The sequence below is a fragment of the Halichoeres trimaculatus genome, unplaced genomic scaffold (assembly GCF_033239565.1).
Source record: "Halichoeres trimaculatus isolate MK-OKI-2021-1 unplaced genomic scaffold, fHalTri1.1 fHalTri1_scaffold_4, whole genome shotgun sequence".
Classification (NCBI taxonomy): domain Eukaryota; kingdom Metazoa; phylum Chordata; class Actinopteri; order Labriformes; family Labridae; genus Halichoeres; species Halichoeres trimaculatus.
The window spans coordinates 6,389,579-6,416,360 of record NW_027437182.1 but is presented as its reverse complement, the minus strand read 5'-3'; the positions used below and the strand labels follow the sequence as shown (position 1 = coordinate 6,416,360).

The 26,782-nt window shown below is 41.5% G+C and overlaps 1 protein-coding gene across 2 annotated transcripts; it reads left to right on the top strand.

Moving 5' to 3' along the window:
• Positions 1-913: 913 nt before the first annotated feature.
• dmrt2b (doublesex and mab-3 related transcription factor 2b) lies at positions 914-26,782 on the top strand. 2 transcript variants are annotated; one of them, XM_074668736.1, is made up of 3 exons: positions 22,147-22,509; positions 23,375-23,480; positions 25,887-26,782. In XM_074668736.1, exons 1-3 carry the CDS (start codon positions 22,147-22,149, stop codon positions 26,735-26,737), a joined length of 1,320 nt encoding a protein of 439 aa, XP_074524837.1. In that variant the 3' UTR covers positions 26,738-26,782. The 2 variants fall into 2 exon arrangements, 1 of the variants encoding a protein (XP_074524837.1); XR_012598201.1 differs by lacking the exons at positions 22,147-22,509; positions 25,887-26,782 and adding an exon at positions 914-1,016 and having other exon boundaries at positions 23,375-23,452.

Genomic DNA, 26,782 nt, shown 5'->3' with positions numbered 1-26,782 from the left:
CCGAGAACTTAGGAGAAAAAATATCATATCTTGACTTGAATTCAGGAGAAATCCAAGACATGTTTTAAGCGTTTGAGCAGAAAGAGTAAACAGATGTTTAAACCATGATAGTTCAGTAGAATAAAGCAGAATAGAGTAAAATCAACCACAGATGAATGAAATAAGATAAAGACACATACACACTTACAACTGTGTCCTACTAACAGCCCACTGTGTCTCCTGATGAGGAGTGGCTCACCCGTCCTGCTGTGTTCCTGATAAAAATAAGCTGCATCTATCAACCATAATATCTTCCCGCACAGAGCCGTAAAACTTGATTTAAATGCTAATGTCTGTTTGACAGATTAGCAGCCGTACACAGGTGCAGTGTATGCTCTACTGTTTGATTTGGCTCACAGCAGGAATATTTCAATCAGGAGGGAGTCACTTGGCTGTTTGTGGCTTCATTTGAATAAAATGACGACTAAAGTGTTGTGATATATTACCCGCCCGTGGGAGCTTTAAATATAACCCCTCACTCTTCAGAGGAGGTCAGAGTTCAGGTTTAGCGACACAATTGAAAGAATGTAACGTCTCAACTTGTTACTGGCCTGGGTGGCTACATGCTATTATGTTTGAATTAGAGAGAAGAAGGTGAACAGAATAACTACAGACAGATAATTCAGGGGTTTAAATCAACCCAGAGCTCAGTCTGTCATTAATCATATCTTTAAATGTGGGAGAACTGAACTAGTTTGAGCAAGTATTGAATATAAATCTCACATCAAATGAAAAACACTGTTTGATCTTCACCTTTTGACTGAAGCTCTCACTTTCAAGGAGTTTTAAGATTCCTGAAAGATCACTAAAGTTCAATTCAGCAACTTCAAACATTATGAAATTGTGATGAAATGTATCATTTCTTTTTTATTTTCAGTACTGGGATCATCCTGTATTATCCTGCTCAAAGCGAAAGATTTTGAAGTCTTGAAGCCAGATTCATCAAAGGCCCCTGACTGCTTGGCCACGAAGCAGAGGTAAGAGGAGGGTCAGGAAAGAAGGATGTTACAGCAGCAAACAGTCGAGCTTAGAGGCTAATATAAGGTAGCTTTTTCACTGTTTACAGATATTTAAGAGTTTAAATCCCAACTTAGTTTTTTTAACAGTTCTTTCATCCAGTCTTTGCTTTTTGCTTTCAACTTTCTTCACACAAACCACCTTTACACAAAGTTTTCACACAGTTTCAGTATATGTTTTGATTGATAATATCTTATTTATTTATTTATTTAAGTAGGTTTTAGTCTGGCTGACTTTAAACTCTAGTGAGGGCATTTGGTTTGTGTTGATTTTGCACCCCCTAAGGACAAAAGTGATATGAGTTTACTCACAAAAAATATGATCACATATGTTTAAGAAAAAAAACTACTTCATTTTTTTATGAACATGTATTTAATGAGTTTTTGCAAGTTACAAAAGACATTAAACATAACGAAGGATAGATCCATCAAATTGTAGAACCCCCCCCCTCAAAAAAAAAAAAAAAGTAAATCAATAAATAAATAAAAAATAAATAACTGGGTGGCAGATGCAAATTCACTTGAGTTGAAATTATTTAACTGTCCACGCGAATTCGCGTTAAGGCTGTGCCACGGCAGCCAGTCAGCGATGACATTCCCCCACGACGTCATTGATTTGATGACGCTGGGGGGGAACCGCCACCTGCTCTGACTCCAACCCCGCCGGAAGATGGAGGAGAAAATAATCTGTGCGTTGTGTCATTATCCAGAGTTAAAAGATATGACGTGTGTACTCTACAGAGACCGGAAAAAAAGCAGCAAGGCTTGGGTGAAAGTCTCTGAGGAGACAGGTTTTGAAGGTAAGTTCTGTAAATAATCGTTTTCAGCTGGATTGGCCTGCATCATCACTGAGTCCGACTGTGTTTTCCTCAGTGGAGTTTTGAGCCTGATAGAGAGGAGGGAGGAGCGGGGCAGGGGCAGAGCCAGGGAAAAGATTTATCCCCAGGGAGACCTCCGGGAACATGGGTCGAGGGGTCGGGATGAGATTGCAGGGAACAGCCAGGCAGGGCCGGTGGATTACCAGGGACAGGCAGCAGGCCTTGATTGTGATCTCCAAAGCTTTCACACACTCTCCTGTCATGCTTTTGAAACCACAGCTCATTGTTTTTCAGATGCTCTTTTGGGCTTTCGGTCTTTAAATGAATAGGCTCTCTACTTGGCATGCGCAGTGCCGCACTAAGGGGCGTTCACCCCTCAGCTTGTCAAAATAGTCCAGCGTCCAGACTCTGGCGTTCACGTGGTGTGTCACAGGCGATTCACACAAATAAATTTGCGAGTTTGCGTTTGGTGTGGCTGCAGCATAAGAATGCAAGAAAGGGGCTCCAAATATCTTTAAATTTGGCAATAATTCTCTTTTCGGCCTACTTAAAGCCAGAATTAGCATGGTAATTCAGGTCAAAAGACCACCAGCTTTTTGTCTCTGAACAGCTTTGACATAGATTTATCTTGGAGTTGTTGGATATGTATTTGCAGGAAAAGGAACAGTGGTGTGCACCCTTTTGGCCCAGCTGCTTAAAGTCATGCACTAAAATGCCTGCTTGGGTGCCAAAATGTGCGCTAAACTGCCCTCTTAGCTAAAAAAAACGTGTCTAAGTCCCCTCTGAAAACACGTGGAACATAGTGCCCTCTACAGTGACGAGAACAGGCTGAATTAATGTGCCTCTCTTTTTCACCCTTACCTTCAAAAAATCTATGCATGCCACTGCAAGGGAAGTTATCTCATCCCTACGTATAGACTCAAAGGCAAACACAGACAATTTCTTCAGAGAGAAATATAATGCAATGCAAGCTATACGCAAAGCTAAAAATATATGTTCAAAAATACAGTTCACAAGCGCACACTGAACCAAAGTTGCTGTAGTGTTTCAATGTAAAACTGAGAAATGAGGCATCTCAGCAACTACAACTTCTTGCCGCTGGCAGTGGAAGAAGAAACAACTAAAACCAGACAGGAATAAGCAGAAAAAGTTATAATTTATTCATATTTTCCTCTATTTTGACTCAGTAAAGTTTTGAGACATATAAAGAAGTAAACTAATGACATTTTATATTCCTGTCGGAGTCTCTTCAGAGCTTGAACTCTACAAAGAGGCCAAGTGATCGAAGGATATCTGCTCTGAGCAGCGGCAAATCTATCCTCCCTGTGGAGCTCTGACTGACTGAAGTCAATGATGCATCATCACTGTGTTGTATGAGAATTCAATGATCATATCAAAGGGAACATTTCTCACTGTACACTTGCATCATATTCCACGACTAAGCAGTTTTCATGCTTGGCATCAGTGTTGTTTTGCTGTTGCTGCTGCAGGGTTTAGGCTTAAAGAGTGTGATGTCTGTTGAAGATTAAATAGCTTAAAAATCAATATGAATATCTGTTTAGACTACTGGATACAAGTTTGCTTGCCTAAATTGGAGAACAAAAGTGGCCCTTTCTGTGTGGAGTTTGCATGTTCTCCAGTACATGCGTGGGTTCTCTCCTGGTACTCCATGTGTGCGTGAAAAGTTGTCTGTCTGTCTGTCTGTGTCAGCCCTGTGATTGACTGGCGGCCAGTCCAGGGTGTACCCCGCCTCTCGCCAAATGACAGCTGGGATAAGCAGTTTAAAAAATGAATGGATGAATGAATGAATCATTAATAAAAAAACAAGCAAGCAGCAGTAAGCTCTTAAAGTGATACACCGGCTTGGAACAAGTTGGGTCCTATCACAGGGTTTAGGGCAGAAATTACCCCTACAGCAGTGTTTTTGTGCAGCAGAAGCCCAGAGCACTCGCACCAAACACCCCCTCCCTGCTCCTCTGCCGGTTTCCTCTGCACTCAGACGGGGCTATTTTTTACTTGACCAAAAACACAAATAAACAGACTCCCACCGAAAAAATCTGATATCAGTCTGCATTCACGCTTTATTTAGAGAATTTTCAGCGCGTTACTTTCACACAAAAACACAGCTAAATAAGGCTCTAGTTGTCAACGTGTCTCTTCGTCCTGGCAGACTACCTGCGTTTGTTTATATCTGGCACGCCGTGTGCGCGGACTGATACACTAAGCAGCGAGCGCCTTGTATCCAGCTGTGGCTCTGCAGCGGAGGTAGCGCCGTTTTACAACACGATGAGAACTAGAGCCTTATTTAGCTGTGTTTTTTGACCTGATGGAGAAAAACTGAGACCAGTTTGGATTCTGCACCCAAAAATCAGTTAGGAACAGCTGTTAGACCTAACTCAACAAAAACTGTGTTCCCCACTGTCAGTCTCACCTGGAAACAAGGAAGGAGACAGGGAACACACAAAAAGAACACACAGCTGTAACACTTGTCTCTACATCTACATGCCTGACTTCAGGTACCCTTAAACCTGAATGTAAATTGTAAATTCTCCATATCTACAACAAAGAAAAGTTATTTATTGGTTTCTTTTGGAGGCTAATAAATAAAGTGTTTGGAAAACCAACAAACAAAAACGAAATGAAACAATAAAAAAAAGCATGAGTTGAACTGTAAACACCTCCAGACAAAGACGGGGGACTGTGGATCTGATTTAAAGAGAATCTTTAGACTGAAACTTATAAAAGATACATTAAAGCCTCAGTGGCTCTCTTTGTAGTGAGAGTGCATACAGTCTTGTTTTGGCTCAGTTGACACCTATCTCATATTTATTACCTTATTTCTTTTGAAGTTGGAAGAATTCCAGCTTCAAAGCAGAAACCTGTGATGTCCAATCCTCCTCGTCTTACACCGTATTTATTCAATTTCGTCTCCCCCTCTCCTGCTCGCTCTCAGGAGAGGGGATACACTTTGTTTTTTGAGCTGTCAGAGGGAAAACAGTGGGGGGATGTGTGGTTTTCATTTCTTCATAGCCTTCTCTCAACGTCTTTTTGCTCCATCTCCCACGCTCTCCTCACATATGGAGGACGGTATGGCATCATTATCCGGGAGGAGGCATTCATCCAGTCAGAGAAATCAACAATTAGGACCCAATAAAGTGGAAAAGCATATTTCTGTATGCTAATGAGTTTCCAGCAGCCACACTGGATGCTGATTTGGCAGCACTTCCTTCAACCAAATATGACTACTATTATTATTTATTCTATTTATGTAAAACTCCATTTATTCCTTCCATCATTGCATTTATCAGGGCCACAGTACGGGGCTCCAGCTTTGAAAAAAGTGACAGCCGAGGAAAAGAAGGCTAATTTGATTCATGAGTAGATTTAATGGAAGAAACAGTGAAGCGTGAGAGCGGCTATAATGTACCCCCAGCGACTGTTCTCCATACATCCTCCCGAGCTGTCACAGCCACTCAGCGCAGGGCAGAGATGTGAACATACTTTTGTAGTGAGAGCGGGCGCCAAAGTCGAGGAGCATGTGCAGAAAAGCTCGCCCTTTGCTTCCTCTATCGCGCTTTTCATGATCAAACAGGAGTGTGATATAGAAGATTCACAGCGAGCATCCACTCATTCTCTCCTCTATCGTTGCAGAGGAACTCAGAGCCAAATGTCAGTTAATGCTTTCTAATTAGTATCTGCAGACACTTTGAGAACAGGAAAACATCAAGGCCATCTATTTGTGTTGAACTTTGATGTTCTGGACCGTGTTTGTGGCTCTTCAAAGCGTGCTGAGCTGTGATTATCTTAAACAGATTTTTGTGTATTTGTGTTGTTTGCGCATCCCGCCAGAATAAAATGACATTAGAAGCCATTAAATGGAGCTCCCTGGTGCTGACAGACATTCAAGAATAATCTCACATTTTGTCATAATGATGTAATTTGCAATGCAAAACATCTGTGAGAGGCCTCTGCTGAGTCTGCCACAGACCTAAGCACCTTCATGATAAACTCAGCAAAAAAAAACTTTTGCTAAGGTCTGAGAAATTCACATTTGCATTTTACCATTTCAAGCAAACACATAGTTCATTGATCTGTTTGGCTAAAGCCTGGCTTACACTACAGGATTTTAAAAATCTTAAAAGATTCTGAAATCGGGTTGTATCTCACACATAAGAAGAATCTTCACAGATCATCTTCTCTTAAATATTAAGCACACACTAACTACAAGATTTGAAAATACTGACCAGCACACACTACAGGATTTCACCAAGATTATTTGACCAGAGAGAGTGATGCACCACATGTGCTCAGTCGTTTGATCTGAGGTTTTTAACGCTGAGCGTCTTCTGACTTCAGCGGGGAAGCGTGGAGTGGGTTGTTCCACTGTGGAAACAGGACGGTCATTGGATAAACCCTGGGCTTTGTCCCGCCCATCAGACGCTTAGCGTCTCTGGGGGTCTATGAGGCAGTGGGCTGGCCTGGACGCTGGGCTTCTGCATGATGATTGGATGATCTGTCTGAGGCAGAATCCCTTTTTGATTGACAGTGAAATGAGCCAGTCAGCGATCTTGAAGTATAACCCTCCACCAGAGCATCTTCTGAGTTGTTCTGGACTGATCAGGTGGCTTTATTGATCCCCAGCGAGTTTACCTTTCTTAAAAACGACGATCGTTGAGAGAACACTGGTAAAATCCCTAGGAAAACACCCAGTTGGTACGACAGGGTCACAGATCATTTTCTTGAAAAGGAACAGGGTAGAATTTGCGTTTAAATAAATAAACAAGTTTATGATGTAGGCCGGAAAAAAATGAACTTCCCCTTCTTGACTGACCAGCAGCCGCCACTAGTAAGTATACAGTGTACTCAGTATTCTTTAGGTCAGGGCACCAACGGCTGAAATACACCAGATGCTTCAGCAGTCCGTCACAACAGATCAAATAGGTTTCCATTCATTTCAGTGTGTGTCAACTTACACAGGATCCACTCTGTTGCAGTCCGTCTGCATGGCTGGTCTGTCATGTCGCAGATAATACACAGTCATCCTATTTTTTACAGAGGCGGAGCTGTGATGCATAAATTCAGTGTAGGGAAGATTGAGCGGGACAGGAAGTCGCGACCAGTAACTACCTAAAAACACCCAGTGACTTTTAAAATAAAACAGACCGTGTCATAAATCAGTTTGTATTTAGCTTGACTATGCTGTAAACAGACATAATGAGCGAAGCCAGACCAGGAGTCAACAGGTTTGAGGTTTTACAGCCCAACATGAGTGAGAAGAGATTTATCGGTAGTGTGACTCCAGCTGTCTGTCAGTCATACAGCTGGTCAGACTGAGTTCACAAATGCAGTCGACTTGCAGTATCCGACTGGAGACAGAGGAATCCCTCGGGCTAAATTTAACACTACAAATCCTTCAATTAGCAAGCGACATCACAATCAGATTATCCCAACATTTTATTCCCTGCTGAAGTGAAGTTGAAAGTTGAACACTTTAACTGAGGGTAAAATTGGCTCTAAACTCTGCTCCTCTCTCTTTCATCAAAAAGTGCAAGGTAAGCAAAGAACACTCGTTGGGTCTAATCGGTTAATCAATTTTTTCCCCTTTGGTGTTTTATGAAACGCTGCTAAAGGGAGGGCTTATTCATCAGAGGTCTCATTACACAACAGTAATTACACAAGCAGAGTGCTTTGCTTTGTGTCTCTGGGGATATTGCTTACCATTCATAAAACTCCACCTGCGGGGAGATCGCTGGAGACAAGCTGAGAGACAAAGGAACCAATAAGGCTGCAGAAACAGATCTGATCTGATACCAGACGTAGGGAGGAAGGGGCTAAATTGGGATGCTCCTGTGTTGCTGTTATTGCAGCCCAGGTATCATCATCATCATCATCATCTCTGGGAGGAAGGAGTGCCTTTGTATCTCACGCCAGTCAGGAAGACAATGGATCAAAAGGGTTGAGATTGGAAGAAAAAGGGGGAGAGTGGTGGGAGTAACCTCCCTCATCCCACCTCTGTGGGTGCTCTGATGTTGTGTACAAGAAACAAGGATGAGGAAGAGGAGAGAATGCCAATGAGACAAGCAGAAAGTGAGAAAGGGGCGGGGCTGCCTCAAAATGCGATGGCGCTGCTGTGTCTGCATTATTTAAAAGCTCTCATTATCCCGAACCTGGACAAGAGAAAAATCAATAGTCACCACAAAGACACAAGACATCCCAGGGTGCAGACTTCAGGATCACAAGGAGATATAATTGCAAAGATGGGGTTAAATTCATTCAGGGGAGATAACAAACCGCTGCGTGCAGGTCAGGGATCACCTGTCCGCCATCGATCTCGCCTGAAACCAGACGTGTTAAATACAGCATTGATCCTGGCGTAAGAGTTTGTGTGATGCTGCGTGTCCCCCGATCATTGACGGCCCACGGGGAGCTTTGTTTGTGTGAAGAAAGTCACCTCAAAGAAGAATCCAGCTCCGAGGCCTGAGGGGGGAAGCGTTTTTGATTTACTACCAGCTTTAAACCTGACGTTTTTTCTCCTCTAGGTCAGTTTATCTTCACCGCCTCATTGCTCTTCATTTACGTTCATGAGATCATGACAGAGCTGTCATATTTTATCAGTATCATTTTCATCAATTTGAGTACTGTAAGCAGCGTTGAAGCGGTGCCGTGATTTATTCTGACAGAGCAAAATAAACTGAAGTAGATAATGTGACAGATGGAGGATGAACCAAAACACAAATATTCGCCTCTAAAGTCAAAGCTGTTTTAGGCATAAAAGCCAAATTTACATTTTATAGTGAATCAGAATAATTTGTTTACTTGCTGACCTTCTGTCACTGATTTGAGCGTCCTTTATTACACTGAAGTTGGGCATGGGGGCTGATGGGAAAAGGGGCTGTTAAATAATTTAATGCAATCATTTCTTTCACTTTGACACCGTAGTATGAAAGCATCAGGCTGTGGACATCATTTTCTGGAATTACAGTTTGTTTGGTTTTTAATCACATGTCATTTTGTTCTTTTTGACTCCCCGTGGTTAAACTGTGGTCGTGTCTTCCTGCTCCAGCTTTCAGTTTGATGGAAAACAACCGTACGAAGGCGCTTTTGAAAAGCAAATTTCACCTTTAGACACTCGCCAAGTTGACAAGTCAAAAGTAGAATGCACTTTGTGTCAAATGTATTTAAAATATCTCGTAAATACTTTAAGTTTGTGCTTTAAGTTTGGTGCCCCTGATATCGGTGGGAAGAGGCCGAGCCATGATGCCAATCCAGGTAACCAGCTATGCCTTTTTTTGCGGGTAAACATTTAGATATTTCATAGTTTAAATTAATATTGACTTCAGGAATTCCTTATACTCATTTTTTGCCTTTTATCCAAAACCAAGTTACCAGTCTTATCCCCAGAAGGGGATACTGGTTATTATTTAACAACTGGTCAAAGTCAAAGTTTATTTGTACAGCACGTTAAAAAAAAAACCTTGGTTGACCAAAGTGCTGTACAGGGGTACAAAATAATCTCTCATACACTTTATATTAAAAACCAAGTAATGATAACAGAACAGTCATGAAAATAGAAACAGCAAAAAAATAAAATCAGCCAAACATTGAACATGCATAAAAACAGAAATAAAATAAGAATAAAACAATAAAGAGGGGTAAAAGAGAGGATAGGGAGTAAAAGATAAGGGATAAAAAATACAAAAATAAAAGGGATAAAAGCCAAGATAACTCGTTTTGCTGGGACTGAACACCAAAGAATAAAGATGGGTTTTTAGCAGTGTTTCAAAGTGAACAGTTGACTGTGCAGCTCTAACCTGGATAGGTAGGTTGTTCCACAGCTTTGGTGCCGCCACCGCAAAGGCTCTGTCCCAACATGTAGAGAGCCTTGTCTGAGGCACTGCCAGGAGCGACTGGTTCGATGACCTAAGCTCCACTGGAAGTCATATGAGGCTTTAACAGCTCAGATAAATAAGGTGGAGCCAGACCATTCAAGCACTTAGTATTAGCTCTGTATTGGTTGATACCCAAAGCCCACGCATCCATATCAGTAATGGAACCAGAAAAGTTGGATTGGTGCATCCCTAGTTTGGGCTACCACCTGTGAGTTAAGCATTCTGGTGCAGCTCATCATACTGATGCCAGCAGAGAGCTGACAGAAAAATACCAAATCATAGAAATTAACTTGCTAAATGGCTAACAACTGATTATAGGTCACCTAACTTAAGGCGACTACGAGATGGCCCCAACTCGGCAGGTTGATACTGAGCAGGAACCTCCGGTCTTAGGCCTGAACCACACATATATGGATATATTCCTAAACGCACATTTTTCTGTCCAATTGGGCCTCTCAACCACACGAACACGGTGATTTCACCCACATAAATAGAGATTTTTAAAAACGGAAAGTGAAGAAATAAAAAAATATCTGGTTGAGTGGATCCGTGTAGCGGTGTTAAACGGAGCTGGTGTTGACGCGATGACGTCAAGCGCCTAGCAACAAGTCACTGTGTTTGACTGCGCATGCTCATAACGTTCTTCTTCTATGGTTTTTACATTTTGCTAACCTGCCACTTATCAGCCAGGCTTGGCATTGCAGGCTTCAGAGGTGATCGTTTTCAGTTTGGCCTCTATGTATGGACAGAGATATTTCTGTGGTGTGGACAGAGATTTTTTTTTAAACGAGGTCAAAGATATCCGATCAAAAAAATATCCATATTCGTGTGGTTCAGGCCTTAGAATAAGAAGCCGAAACATTAGAGTTAAAACCTGAAGTTCTTTGAGAATCTGCTTGATGCTGGCTGCATAAACAGCAGCATCCATTCAGTGTAAATAAACATGTTTACAGCCTGATTAAAAAAATGTGTTCAGTATGAATACCTTGTTTTTCTATTAGCACATGATATGGGGTGAAGTTACATGCTTTGCCCATATAAGGGCATAGCTGACTTGACTTACAGGTGGGTATCCTGTCTGCAGAAAAACTGAAGACCCGCCCCTTTTCCTCACCCAGACTTCGGCATTTCTGTTATGGTGCTGATGACGATAGGCTTCAAAACTCCACATCGGAAACAAATAGATGATGTCACAGAGACTATGTCCACCATGGGGTAAATTACATTCAAAATGTTGCATATTTTTTTGGAAATCTCTGGATGTCAGGGATCAAATAATAATTCTCTCTAAGTAACTGCAACCAGCATTTTGCCCTCATATTGCTTAATGTGTATAATACCTTTAAAAGATTAACACTAAATAGCATAATTCACAGAATAAACCCTTTGAAGCTGTGCCCTGCTTCTACGTCATGGTTTCAGGTCACGCTGGTGTCGCAGTGCAGCATTTATTTGAATAATTAATCAATATGTCAAGATCATAAACAACATGTCATTGCATTTATATGATAATCGAGTCAATTACATTTTAATATGGACAGGCAAATTGTTTGTAAATGCAAAATAACTGAACTTTAAATATGGAATAAATTAAGTGATTAATCTCGATTATAAAAAGTTAATCATCCATCGCGGTATAACGGCTGACAAAACATAGAAATGTGGTTATCTAAGATCACTTGTTCAAAGAAAGAACACAAAAGAAAAGAAGTAAAATGCCAGAAGAGAACCAGGGAAGAAGAAAGGACAGGATGAACTGTAGGGCAGAGCGAGATGTTGAAGCCAACAGCACAAAGTGTCGGCTCTAATGGACCATGAGGAGGGAACTTCTGGCTCCTGGAGGATTTTCTTCAGGTCATCAAGCATCACATCACGGAGACGCAAATGTAACTATGGCCACAGCTATAACCAAAGCCCAACCAGAGACACAAAAACACGCACACAGGGAGCTAAAACCGGCCTTTGTTCCTTTTTTATGACCCAAACTCCTTTCTCTTCTCTTTCTCTTCAAGGCAGAAACTGTGTTCAATAAAAACAAACCTCCATTTTCTAAACTACTTGGATAATCTATGAATAGTTTGTGGTGTCAGTAGGAGAGTATTTTGTCTTAAAAAGCCCGTCCCTATTATGAAGTTGTATCTGATTATTAGACGGTGGAAAAAACTCATATCTTTTCAAGTGTTTTTGTCTAATGTTAAGTAAGAATTCTCTCATTACACTCCATATGAGACACATTCAACTAACAAGTCCAGAAAAATGTCTTGTTTCTAGTTATTTAGAGACAAAAATGAGGTCTGAATTGCTTGAAACAAAAAAAAATGGAATCTTCCAATGGAACAAGAAAAATATGATTGAAAATTTGCCTGAAGCTAGAATAATGTTTTAATGGAAGTATTTTTTTCTCTTGTTTCTGTGGCAGATTTCTTTACTTGTAACAAGCAATTTAGACCTTATTTCTGACTTAAATTAACTTCAAACAAGACATTTTTCTGGACTGGTCTGGTGAATGTGGCTCATATTAAGTCCAAAAAGATATTTTCTACTGAAAATAAGACAAAAACACTTGATAAGATTTCAGTTTTTTCCAGTGGACATACAGTCCTAATTAAAATCTTAAGACCAGTTGAAAAACTGCTAGAATTTACATTTTGCACATTTGGACCATTAGTAGAGCCACAATATGCAAATGCAAGAAGGAGGGGGTATGACAAAAAACATTTGGAACCTGTAATTAAAAAGAAAAAATACTGGTTGTTTATCACCTGATGAAAAGTTTAAGACCACAGGCCATTAAAGCTGAAATCTGCTCATCATGCCCTCCTGATGGCTAAAGCTAAGAAGCTGTCTCTTCTTGCACGTGGTCGGATCGTCGAACTGCATCAGCAAGGCCTCTTGCAGCGTGCCATTGCTGCTGAGGTTGGACGCAGTAAGACAGTCGTTCTACATTTTCTGGAATATCCTGAGCATTATGGGACAAAAAAGTTAAAAAAAAATTACACCTGTGCTGAGCGGAAGATCCGATTTGCTGTCCGTCAAGACACAGGGAGGTCCAAATTAAGGCCCTCACTGGTGCCGACTGCAGCGTAATAACCATCAGACGGCATCTGCAGGAAAAGGGTTTCAAAAACAAACAAAAAAAGAAAAAATTCAAAGACTTTGTCTCCTTCAACGCCACAAAACTGTTTAGACTTTGCCAGGGAGCATCAAACATGGGACGCTGAAAGGAGGAAAAAAGTTTGATTCTCTGATGAGAAAAAGTTTAACCTTGATGGTCCAGATGGCTTCAACGTTACTGACATGACGAGGAGACCCCACCTGAGATGTTTTCTAACCGGCACAATGGAGAGGGGTCCATCATGATCTGGAACACTGGAGCTTCAGGTGGTGCAGGGTGGTCAAACGGCGGCTGGTTACGTGCAGATGTTGCAGCGGGCATCCTTCATGACTGAGGGCCCTGGTCTGTGTGGGAACAGCTGGTTTTTCAACAGGACAACGCTGCAGGTCACAATGCTGGCTTGATGAAGGACTTCTTCTTTTGGACCATCCAGCATGTTCCCCTGATTTAAATCCAATAGAGAACATTTGGGGATGGATGGCAAGGGAAGTTTATAAAAATGGCCGTCAGTTCTAGACGGTTGATGCCCTTCATGAAGCCATCTTCATCACTTGGAGCAAAGTTCCCAAAAGCTTCCTGGAAACACTCACATCAAGCAGGTGGAGCTATGCATTACTGAGTCATACTGAGAAAAACTTTTCTTCTGGTTTGGAGAGTTTTTTCGCAATTTTTTAAACAATGGTCTTAAACTTTTGATCAGCTGATAAACTATTTCAGTTTACTTGTTTTCTTTACTTGAATTCTCATTAAGATCCAAATGTGCAAAAGGTAAATTCTAGCAATTTTTCAAATGATCTTAAGATTTTTATCAGGCCTGTATCACATCATGTGGTACTCGGAAAAGACAGACTGTTCTAAGGAAAGGAAATGTGGTAAAATCATCTGGAAAACAAAGTGAAAGGAAGAAGAAAACATTAAGGGCAAAAGCACCCAAAAGATGTAACAAAAGCTGTAGTGAAAGTGGAAAAAAATCCCCACACACTCCTGAAATGATGGCACTAAATGTGGGTCTAATAGCTCCATCAGGTCACGGTGGTCTTTCTTCAAAATGCTGCCTCTAAGAAATGCTCCTTGCCCAAAAGTCCACATAACTGATGGAAAGAAAAAGCTGAATTTCCTTTCCCTTTCTTCAGCCGACCGTTCCTTGGCAGCGCTCATAAAAAAGTAAAGCCCGAGGCTGAGATGACATCCGTTTCATCTGATGCCAAAATCCCACATTTGTTTAAAAAAGCCTTATTGGAGAAAGTCAAAGTAGGTGATTTTACAGTATTTGCAGAGACTCCCAACAGGATGTTTGTTATTGTTGCATCCAGCGACACTTTTAACGCTCTGCATATTAAACAGATCCCCAAACAGAACCTGATTGTGTCTAATATGATGAGGTTAGGAGTGCGTTTCTTCGAGCAGGCGTTTGTTCTGTCTTAACAGGCTTGACAAAGTCACATACTCTCTGAGGTGCAGGTTTAACCTCCGTTGGAAAAACTGTCAGCTTAATGGCCCCTGCCTTACGCTGATAAGTGCTCAGGTGTCTCGGGCTCTTTGGAAGTAGGTGGATAAAGGTGAGAAAGCCTTTGTATAAAAGCTCCGTGAAACATAGCCCAGAGTCTTCTTTATTTCTCTCTTTGAAGTTAATTGACATTCAGCTCAGGATTTTCCTCCCCAACTCCTCTGTTTTTCTTCTCAAAGTTCAGCACATAACAAAAAGTTGGTTCAGGAGCTCTCGTCCTTGAGTGTAACTTCACCGGCTGCCTTTTTGTGCTTTGTTTGTTCCTTTCAAAAGTTGATTGAGGCAGTCAGTCATAAAGGGAGAGGCAGATGGAGGAGGACACGCCAGCAGGCCGAATGGTGGGAGCAGAGGAGTCTGTCAAACTCCATCTCAGCTCCGAGGATGGAAGAAGAAGGGCACTACTCTCAGAACAACCGCAGGATGTGGAGGGGAGAGCGTGGACGAGGTGGATGTGTGAGGGGAATGCGGGAGCGACATGTCACTGCTGATGACAGTCAATTTGTGTGAGAGCGGAGGGGCACGGAGAGATGCACTCCATCGCGAGCAGCAGCAGCAGAGATGATGGTATTAATAAAGGGGATACTTACCTTGTTTCCTATGAGCGTAATGCACGACACCATGTGTGACCCTCACATTATGTACCAGGCCAGGGCAACAATTTCCCTGTTTTCCATTTGCAGAATGCTCTTGACAGAAAATTGAGAGCTTTTGTGGTTTGCTTTTAGGCCCGATACAACCTGTGTTTATGTTTTTCTGTGAAGTGGTACCTTGCAGGCATGCAAATGATGCGCACTCTCTTTAACAAAAGCAGCAGCAGCAGGAGAGCCTAATGGAGGGAGTTTGTGCAAAGAAGTGTCCTAAATGTGAAATATCTCATCTTCTCACTGTCAAAGTCGACTTTGTTGAACCAAAAACACATTGTTTTTTTTTCTGTTTTCTTTTTTGTAGCTCTAGGACAGGGCCTGCAAGCTGAACATATCAGTGTTTTTATTTTACCTACACTTCGTCCACAATAAGACGACCCCCAGCTGTGATTGACTTGGTTTAATAACCCCCAAACAATGATCTTCTTTAAACCTGATAGTGTGAGTGTGTCTCTGTCATCTCCTGTTGTTACAGTTTAAAGAGTGACCCTGCAAACTGGAGACCTTCAGCTACAAGTCTGCAGTTTCATTAAGCAGACACAACAACACAAGCAAGAATTTAGACAGAAGGAAAAACCTAGTTAGTGCGAAAAAGTACTACATGTTATTTGGCTGCAGGTGCTGCCATTAAGTGCTGACAAGTAACCACAGTAATCGCTGAAACAATACTTCAACCTTCAACATCATTCAGTGATAGAGCTGAAAATTCACCAAGAGCTGGGTCTGAGACCTTCAGACGTATTCTACCCCTGAGGACAAAGATGAGAAGGCTCAGATTAAGTCTCTAAGGCCTGAACCACACGTATATGGATATTTTTTTGATCGGATATCTTTTCCCTCGTTTAAAAAAAAATCTCCGTCCACACCACAGAAATATCTCTGTCCATACGAAGAGGCCAAACTGAAAACGATCGCCTCTGAAGCCTGCAATGCCATGCCTGGCCGATAAGTGGCAGGTTAGCAAAATGTGAAAGCCATAGAAGAAGAACGTTTTGAGCATGCGCAGTCAGACACAGTGACTTGTTGCTGGGCGCTTGACGTCATTGTGTCAACACCAGCTCCGTTTAACACCGCTACACGGATCCACTCAACCGGATATTTTTTGATTTCTTCACTTTTTTATCCGTTTTTAAAAATCGCCGTTTACGTGGGTGAAATCTCTGTGTTAGTGTGGTTGAGAGGCCCATCGAACAGAAAAATGCGCGTTTAGGAATATATCCATATACGTGTGGTTCAGGCCTAAGGGTCCCTTGAACAGATGAGTCTACAGACATCTCTTTAAGTTTTATTCAACCATTTGGGAACAATAGAGGAGAAGAGTCTGGCTAGAGATTCGGAGCCGCATTGGGCTGGGAGCACCAGGCATCTTTCACAAGCAGAGTGTAGTGGGCCAGAAGGAGTGTAGACTTGGATGAGGGACCCCAGGTCGGCAGGAGAGATTTGCAGTGGAGTGACATGTGCTGTTTTGGGCTGGTTAAATACCAGACATGCTGCTGCATTCTGGGTAATCTACAGAGGTTTAAATTGATACACAGTGAGGGGCTGCTGTAGACGATGCGTGAAATCACTAGCGAAACATGTCAATGAATATCCAGTTCACAACAGCTGTTCAAACACAGAGGAAGTCCTGAGGAATGCATCCTACCTTAGTTTTATATGAATATATATACCAGTGTTAATTTTGTCAATTAAGCCCGTGACGAAAAAAAATTGTCAGCAAACCTTTTTCACAAACATAAAATAGATAAAAGTGTCCATCAGATATGATGACAAAAACTGTGACAAAGTATAATGTACACTTTCGTCATCAAAAAATGACAAGACAAAAATGTTTGGGAGGGTTGAAATGTATCACTGAAGCTGACAATCCTGTCCCCAGACTGCCTGCCCTGGCAGTTTTTTTTCTCCTGTGCAGCCACCTGGTACTACAGAAGAGGATGAGGGCCACTGACAAAAAAAAAAAAAAAAACCTTCCAAAAAAAATTTGATACTATTTTTTTCTGGGGAAAAAAAATCATAATTCTGTCTTTTTTTTTTTTTCAGAAAAAGTAGTAATAAAAAAATTTGGACTTTTTTTTCTCATTGGCCCTAGTCCCTGTCCATACTTTACCTGGACACCATGTCCTAGCACACGCACATTCAGCAGTGCTTGTCAGAGGACCATGAGAACGAAAACAAACCTTTATTATTACACAGTCTGTAATACAAACACAAGAATACAGACAGTAAGAAGAGCAAGGGTGGAGCTAAAAGGGCAAGAAATGAAGAGGAAAAGCAGCTGATGCCACCACATGAGCTGAACTTAGTCACTTTTTTATCAAGACGCTTCAAGAAGCTGAGGGATGAAAAAGAAACTCTAGATGGAGAGGATGAAGGCAAGATGTTGGGTTAGTTAAGTTGTTTCCATCATATCTGAACAAAATCAGCAAATGTTTGGTTGACTAAAACTGGACTAAGACTAAAAGACTTAGGGCTAGACTAAGACTAAAACTCTCATGGTATTAAGTCAACTAAAACTAGACTAAGACTGCATGGTTTCAGATAGCTAAAATATGGCTAAAACTAAATGCTGTGTTATTCAAAAGACTAAAACTAAATCAAAATTTGCTGTCAAAATTAACACTGATGTATACATGACGCGACCCTGAACAGGATAAGCAATAGAAGATAAAAAAACTGTGCTCCAAACAATAAAGTTAGTCAATGCTGAATAAACTTGCTGTTTAGACTCTTTAGAAACATCATTCATACTTTGTGTGTGTTTGGTTGTGCAGACATCATTTGTTTCTTTGTTATTTAGAGAGAACTCTGCTCTCTGTGGAGTGTAGTTAATACCAAAGCTCCCAAAGCTCCCGGGCACTGAGTCTCAGGGGAGGCTCTCTTTGATATGGACAGCATTGCTTCCTTTGTGTTCATCCCTTTGATACACAGAAGGTCACTGTGGCTGCTGCTTCTTCACCAGCAGTATAATGTGGAACGCTGTCCTCTGTGTCCTCTTCACAACCTGCAGGTGTGAACATTTCCTCCTTCCTACATGAGAATGCCACCAAAAAATCATCCGACCAACCTGTGGTTCTCATCTTTACTGGAGTTTCCTGCCAGGATTATTGACAAAGACACCGTCAGATGATGTTTGTGTGGATCCTATTCTGAGCTCAGCTGTCTCTGAGACACCACCTGCACATCACTATCTGACTTTTAACCCTTAATGAGCTGAAACTCAGTCCGGGGCACCTCTGGTTGTTGTTCAGTCTAGGATCATTGAAGTACAGCAGGTGATATTTTGCCACCTGAGGCCCTCAGATGCTGGATATGATGACAGTGATTATACTACAATACAAAGCCCCGTTTCCACCAAGTGGTCTGGTGGGGATCAGTACAGTTTTTTTTAAGGGCCGGATTGGTTTATCCTGATCCTGTCAGGATAGGTAGGTGGTGTGTAACAGCATGACAGAATAGCAGCTTGACACCCCACTAATAAATCCAAAGAAGAAAAACATGTCACAGTTTAATTCTGACAGCAGTTTCACCTGTTTCCTGACGCCATTTTCCAAAACTGGTCCCGGGCAGGCTTACGGTCAGGCTTACTTTAGCTGCATCTCAGAGAAGGTCTGATAGGCTTCTAAAAGACGCCTTGTGGACTCCATGTGTCACATTAAATTAATCTAGAACTGTAATTAGTGATGTTCTTGTTCGGAAACATAAATTGAGACCTTTTGGTAACTTTTCTGTCATCTCCTGCTTAAAACCCAAAAAGTCAGAAAGATTGCAAGGCCACGCTTTCACGGTCCGTATTAATGCTGAAAATCAATATCAAGCGAGGTTTTTCCCTTCAGCTCCACGGGAGGTTTCTGTCCTCCCTAAACTCCCCTTAGGACACCTGTGTTATCCTTTGACAGGTGTACCGCCCCAGTCATACTAGACTGGAATAACCGTGAATCAAGACATGACAGATACTAGACTGTCTATCCCTGATGCAAGAAAGTCAGTGGCTGAGTGGTTAGAGTGCAGGACACAGACTCGCAGTTATCTGTGTTTTACTTTCGGCGTGGGTTCGATCCCACCAGTGGTAACTATTTGAAAACATCTGATTTTCTTTCTTCTGTCGCCCTCAAAGTACAGTCAAAATGTAACAGAATAAAAGGCACAAATCGTCTTATGATATAAAAGGTGACAACAGCCACAATTTTCTATATAAATACCTTCCTTTTACCAGCGGTCCGTTCCGATCATGATCATAATGTAAAGGTGATCCCAAATGGTGAGATGACTTGCGCTGAGATTGCAAGGGAAGCTCAGCTTCCCCTAAAATGTCCCCAAATAAGTGGTGATATGTTCCGCTGTGTGTACATTTCGTTGACAAAATCTGAGCTAGAATCCCTTCATCTTTTGTTTAGAATCAGCTCCTATCACAGGTAACTGGCTCCACCTCCTTCTCATTCATCCCCGCAGCGTCTAACACAGTTTAACACAGTCGGACGCTGAGCGTCTTCTGACTTCAGCGGAGAAGTGTAGAGTGGGTTGTTCCACTGTGGAAACTGGACGGTCATTGGATAAATACTGGGCTTTGTCCCGCCCTCCGACGCTCAGCATCTCTGGGGGTCTATGAGGCAGTGGTCTGGCCTGGACGCTGGGCTTCTGCATGATGATTGGATGATCTGTCTGAGTCCGAATCCCTTTTTGATTGACAGTGAAATGAGCCAGTCAGAGATCTTGAAGTATAACCCTCCACCAGAGCATCTTCTGAGTTTTACAGTCAGTTGTTCTGAACTGATCCGGAGGCTTCATTGATTGAGTTTACTTTTCTTAAAAACAATGAGCGTTGTGTTTAGAGATTTTTTCTCTTTTCCCCAATAAGCAGCTGCAGCTACAGCTGTAGGGCTTCTCCCCCTGTCACTCACACTTACAGCCTGTCGTAGTCTCACGTAGCATATATATATATATATATATATATATATATATATATATATATATATATATATATATATATATATATATATATATATATATATATATATCTTTGTGAAACATTAAAAGCAAGATTTTATAACTTTATTATTGTTAGTCTTCTGGTGAATTAATCATGTATACTCAAATAGATCAGTGTTGGCTGCATATGACCTTTGACCTCAACCTCATACTTACACTTATTTACATCATTCACTTTTTAAAATGTACCTAAACAGGAAAGTATACATTTTACAGCCCAAGAAGTCCCACGTGTGAAGAATCTACAATAATTATTGAAAACAAACTTTTCATTTTTTTAAACATTTTATTCTCAAACGTAAGATCAAATCTCAGACTTTTGGTGGTCGTATCTCCCTTGGGAGCCAGACTCAGCAGCAGCCAGGTGCACATTAAATATCTTTTTAAATGTTTAGGACAGTCATAAACATAATAAGGTAATTACTGAAGTAAAAAGTGGAACTTGTGGCTTCAGCGTTGTAAATCCACCTTAATTGATCCTGTGAGGGACTACACTGATAATTAGTCTGACTACGGCAAAGTGAAGAGATGGAGATCAGTTAATTGAGTTTGCTCTGTCTGATTCTCACCTGGAGAAAAAAAAAACTGCCCTGGGTGTAATTACTGGATTACACCAGAAGGGAGCAGACTTTTCTTACCACAGCAGTGCAGCCTGTGGTGTCTGCAGCAGCAGCTTATTAGTGCAGACAGGTCAAGGAAACAGATCTTTGACACATGCATGAGCAGTAAGTGTGTGCCGCTGATGAAAACCTACTCTGCACATAAAAATAAAGCAACTACCTGATACGTAATTATAGTAACACCAAAATTAGACACAATTCACACCATTTTTGGATCACTTAATGATTCACTCAATATCAGCGTAATTACTTTTAAAAGGTGAGAATTAAAACGAGTCACTTTTTATACCCTGATGCCAAAAACACTTATCTACACAAGCTCTACAGAGGGAATATTTATGTATTTTAATGGTTTTGGATTATTCTGTTCAGGGCTTCTAAATGGTGACACTGGAAACATCCGGAGAGCCATTAAATCATTGAATTATTTAACAGAATTATGAATAAATATGAGTGTGAAAATCACTCCGAGGTAATATGAAAATGTGATTCTTCCTCCCTCCGTCTGTCTTCTTTTCTGTCTCTCCACCCTCGAGCTCAGTCTCCCTAAGGCGCGTGCGTAATTAGTCCGTATTGTATCTGTCTGGTAAAACACACAATTCACACATATATGCACGCTCACAGGCATATAACAGGAGTGTGTGTTTTAAAGTTTAAAGACAGCTCAGCTCTCCCTGTATAATTATTCTTATTATGAAAATTATAATTATGCTTCTTATGAAATAAACGCTGCAGCTACTCTAAATAGTTGGTGTTAATTTAACATCAATCGTTAATTTACCTTTTTTTTCTGCAAGGTTTTCTTTGCTTATATTTGAATCCTTACATCTAGAAAAGTCATAGATGTGGGCCTGGCAAAGATCCAAATCTAAGTTGAAAGATGAGAACAGCTCTGAGGTGGGCAGGGCAGGGCAGGTACGGGTGTTTAAAGCCAGAAGGGGAGTTCCTTAAGCTTCAAAACGGGCTTCCCCAAATCTCAGCTCCCCGGGTCCCACGCCAGGAGCTCGGCATTGCGGCCCGGTCCTCTACCCTCTTGTCCTTGGAAACCGAGTCAGAGCGCAGCTGAGGGATGCTGAACATTTCAAACTTCTGGCGGTAGGCTGCAAAGTTTCCACCCTGAACAGCGCGTCATGTAGCCGCAGCAGCAGCAGGAGGCAGGCAGGCAGGGAACCTCTCGGCTGTTTGGTTGTAAATAGTTGCTGGATAGCTGCGGCCTTTTGAAGCAGGGAATCTTACCAACTAGTGTGTCATTTCCGTTTATTGGAAGCTGATTTAAGCTTTCTGTGTTGCATGTTTATTAGTCTGGAGTTGCGCCTTTTGTTTTTCTAATGCGTGCGTAAATAACACCCTGCAGCTCCACCGACTTTAATAAGAAGATGCATCATTTCTTTCTTAAACAGGCCTTCTTTGATAAGCCAACAACTCAGTAATAGTTTATCTGGAGCGTTTTATTTGTTATTCACCTTTTGCGTAAAAGTCTGCTCAGTCCGGAAGCGCTTTCAGTCACAGATGTCCTCTGCGCTGAGGAGAGGCCTGCAGCTGGAGACATCAGCAGCTCTCGATGTGCTGAAATCAGAGGAAGTAACTGACTTGACAAGTCCCGACGGATGCGCAGAGCAGCGCGGCTGCCCCGGGGATCAGGAGGAGAATAAAGTGACCCTTTCTCCGGGGTGCCTTCAGCAGAGAGCACGCAAGATGACCCGGAGCCCCAAATGCGCGCGCTGTCGGAACCACGGCGTCGTCTCGTGTTTGAAAGGCCACAAACGCTTCTGCCGCTGGAGGGACTGTCGCTGCGCGTGCTGCCTGCTGGTGGTGGAGCGGCAGCGCGTCATGGCGGCGCAGGTCGCGCTGAGGAGGCAGCAAGCAGCGGAGGTGAGGAGATCACAGGGGCAGGGGAAGAATCAATTCTTTAATGCTTGAAGTCAAAACGACAAAATGTTTCCTTATGATTCTTAAAAAAAGAACACACTGATGTTTATGAGCCGTCCATGCATTTATATGTCATACAGAGAATATTGCATAAATATTAAAAAATCTACATTAACTTAAAAATTAAAGACAAGGATAAATCTGCACAATTCCACAATTATTCATCTGTTTAGTTGAGTTTTCTCTCTATCAAATTTCTTTAAGCTGAAATAGCAGAAGTCAACTTTAAGGAGTTGCACAAAGACTTTTCTTAGCATTTGGAAAGAGAAATGCACAAACTATTTTTGAATGGATCAGATGAGACCCTTAATGTTTGAGTTAAAGTTTATTAGTTTGTGGTTTGACTCTCCTAAGTCTGAGGAATGCTGCAGGGTTGGTTTGTAAAGTTTTATTAAGTTAAGAAGTCACACAGGGCATCAAATTCTCCTGATGCATAAAATTTAAAAAAGTCAATGAATTAAACTTTAAATATTCCTCTGAGGAGTGACTGATTTACTTTTACTTTGTTTAGCACCTCTAGGGTGAATTTAAACAACTTTACTCAAATACTTGAATGTGAATTTAAAAAAAAATGCTTACTGAAAACATACAGTTTAATAATTCTAATACAGAGGTATTCATTTAAACCGTGTAGTCATGTTCCTGCAGCATCACTGGGGTCAATATCTCATTTTAATACCATAGAATTACACAGAGCTAAACTTGCCTTACATAATGTTTTAATTCCCTTTAATTACCCCTGGGCCTCAGAATCAGTTTAATGCGATTGTGTCTGAATGTCTGATTCCTGTTCCCATGTTTCCTGCAGGGTAAGAGGGGGGTCAGGTGTGCTGCTCCGCTGCGGAGGACAGCGTATCAGCGTTACAGCCGAGCAGCCGAGCAACCGAGCAGCCTGGCTAAAAGCCTCCTGCAGGGTAAAGTTTAATTATCATCTCCTCTCTCATTAATGTTCTGCTTCTCTACAGACAGAAAGTGCTCCATTTTATTTTTAACTACATCTGATAAAATCCTAACAATCTTTACAGTGAGGCTTTACTGAGTTAGATTCATGCATGACTGCTCATCTGACTTTATTTGTGCAGATTTTTGTTGCTGTGTTGTGTTTGTGATGTTGGAAAAAATATTCAAGTATGATTTGTAAATGTAATGAAAAATGACCAACCTTCAGGTATGCCAACAACAATTTTAAATATTTATATATTAATAAATTTAAGTGTATTGGAAAAAAAAAAAAAAAAAAAAAAAAACACTCCAGAGCTTGGTTCAAAAATGAGTTCTACTTCCTGTATTCAACCATCAACACCACTCCCAACCTCAGTCAGACATTTTTGATTCTTGTCCATCCATCCTCACAACAGCATAGACACTTTCTTTTCAGATTATTTAGTTTGTACAATATTTGCCATATTTCCTCGTAAATAACCACATTATTCAAATATAGCACCCCGGTATTTAATATTTAATCTTAATTCTGATTTAACTCACTGCTGCTACTTTGGTTGACTGCTCCTATTTGTGTGCAGTATCCCTTGTAAATATTTATGTCCATAGTATTTGTACTCATAGTTCCTTGAATTAATTTAATTTCATATACCATATATTATTCATATTTTTTATACTGTCTTCATGGCTACCCAGAACAAAATGAGGAAGGACATTTTTGACTTTTTGAACTTATCTACAAACATCAAACATATATCAAAATATAAAATTGAGATGCAAACAAACCCATCATTTTCATTTTATTCTTTATTAAAGGGGATGTGAGGAGTTTGAAAGTGATGGTGGAAAAAGTCTCCCTTCTTGATATATACCTGATTGTAATCCACACTTTAAAATCAGATTACTAGCACCAGTGTAAGTTATTTTGGAATGGATTGATTTATGTAACGTCCAGGTCTCTGTGACAACAACATGCCTGCTGACGAAGTTTAGAAGTGAGAAGAGAAATCTAGTTTTCTGTGATTAATTTTGTAGTGATGGTGGACACAGGAGCCTAACTGTCAGACAGAAAAAGGACAGAAGAGCAGAAGAAAGGTCAAGGGGAGAGTGTTACAGCCCGAGCTAAAGGCTAACACAGGGGCTTGACTGTTTATGCTAATGTCCCTTCCAACCCACAGTCAGCAGTTATTCTGCAGTGGTCTGTTCAAACTTGAGAGTCTATCAATAAAATGAAGAGTGAGGTTACTTTAGCTCTGCTAACTGGCAGGACATAACCAGGATTCACTTACGTTACACATTATAGACACGTCTTAGAGCACCGAGCTGCCAGCTGCACTAAATATATTTTTATTTATATATTCTTATTTATAATTTATTAACATTTACGGGTCTAGACCTGTAAATGTTTTTATAAAGTGTCTTGAAATAACATTTGTTAAGATTTCAAATAAGGATTGATTGATTGATTGAATATAGACAGCTATTAAACTACATACAAACTGACAGTGTTTCCTTGTTGCCACGTTAGCCTACAGATACATCGGAGCACTGGGCTGCCGATAGCGCTACATATAGTCAGCTACTACAACGTTTGCTTGATGTCACATTTCAAACCGTAGCACTACGTAACTGTACTGAATACTTTACCTCGGTGTGTTGTATCCAGTAAAGTTGTCTTGAACAAAGAAAATTTGTTTCAACCTGATCTGCATTTAATTCCAAAACAAACACACACACCTCGCTAAAGTAATTTACGACAGTGTGCGGAGACTCCGGGCCACAAGATGGCGAAAGAGTGCGATTAAAACAGATCCTCCTCATAGCATCTTTAATGAATTTATCACTGGTAGTAGGAAATGAAGGTAGAGGAGACTTGCTGACCTGCTTGTGTTTTTAAATTATTTTTAAGACAGGGATGCCCTGTTTGTTTTATTCATAGCATAATTTGAAACTGAGCAACAACCAAAGCTAAATAGAAAGTAAAGGAGGGACTTGATGAGGACCTCTTTTGGTCTTCTCAGGGTCATGGTCTACATAATGTTTATACCCAAGCCATTAATACCAAGAACTGCTCATTGATTGAAACAAACCCGATCATTCTGACGTCTCTATTGGCCATTACTGTAATACACAGAGAGCGTTAATACCTGCTGGCATGCAGTCAATTCCTGCTGCAGCTTTTGTCTTCTTTATGGACCTCTCAGCCCCTCTGTGCTCCCACTAAAGCAAAACTGACACCGCTAACCAAGTGGATCATTAAAATAATAAAGAACCAAGTACACAAACATAAACACAACAACTAATTGGTAGACAGGACGTCATTATTCATAACAGAGTTATTTATATGAAACCATAATGTGTCTTTGCTCTCTACACAGGCCTGAAACCAGCGAGGTCACTGGAGGACGATGCCCCCTGCTGGCCCAAGCAGACACAGCGCAACCAAACAAACTTCCCGTGCCCCTCCATCAGCGCTCGCATGAGGAAGAGGAGAGCCTTCGCAGATAAGGAGCTGGAGAACGTGATGCTGGAGCGAGAGCTGAGACAGAGGGAGCTGCACAGTGAGCGTCCTTTCTCCTCCTCCACCTCCTCTTCCTCCACCCTCGTCCCTGTGTTTCACCCTCCGCCCTTACCCTCCTCGCCTAACCTGCAATGCTGCCTCCTGAACAAGGACCCGGCTGCTCCAGGGTCCAGTTATGTGCCTGTGTATAAGTACAAGCCTCTGTATGAGTGTGACTTCCAGTTCTACCACTTCTTCCATCTGAAGAGCAGATCAACAGATTGTGACCTTTTGTGTCAAATGTCAGAGCGAGTCGGGGAGGAAGAGGAGGGGAAGAGTAGCAGGAGAGGAGGGGAGAAGAAAGAACAACCCGACCTGATTCCTTTAACGCTGCAACAAAGACTCAAACATCACGGCTGCACCTTGTCAGGTCCAGACCTTGTCAAAACTGCTTCAGATGCGCCAGAAATAATGAACTCAAGTGGCTCCTCGGCCGTCACACACTCTATTTCTGGATCAGATCAGTGTTTCTCAGACGGGCAGGACGTCAGTGCACCCAGCAGGACTTTTGATCCCAGAACCCTGATGGGTAAAAGCTGGTGTGCAGACACTGCCGACAACCAGGCGGGCGCTCATACCGACTCTGTCAAGAGCGCTCATAGCAGCTCAGTGAGGACTCCCGCTGTGAGGCCGTTACCTTTCTCTGTGGAGGCTCTGCTGAGGGCCTGATGGGTGGATAAAGAGCGGCTTAGTGCACTTTGTTTATGCGCTGAT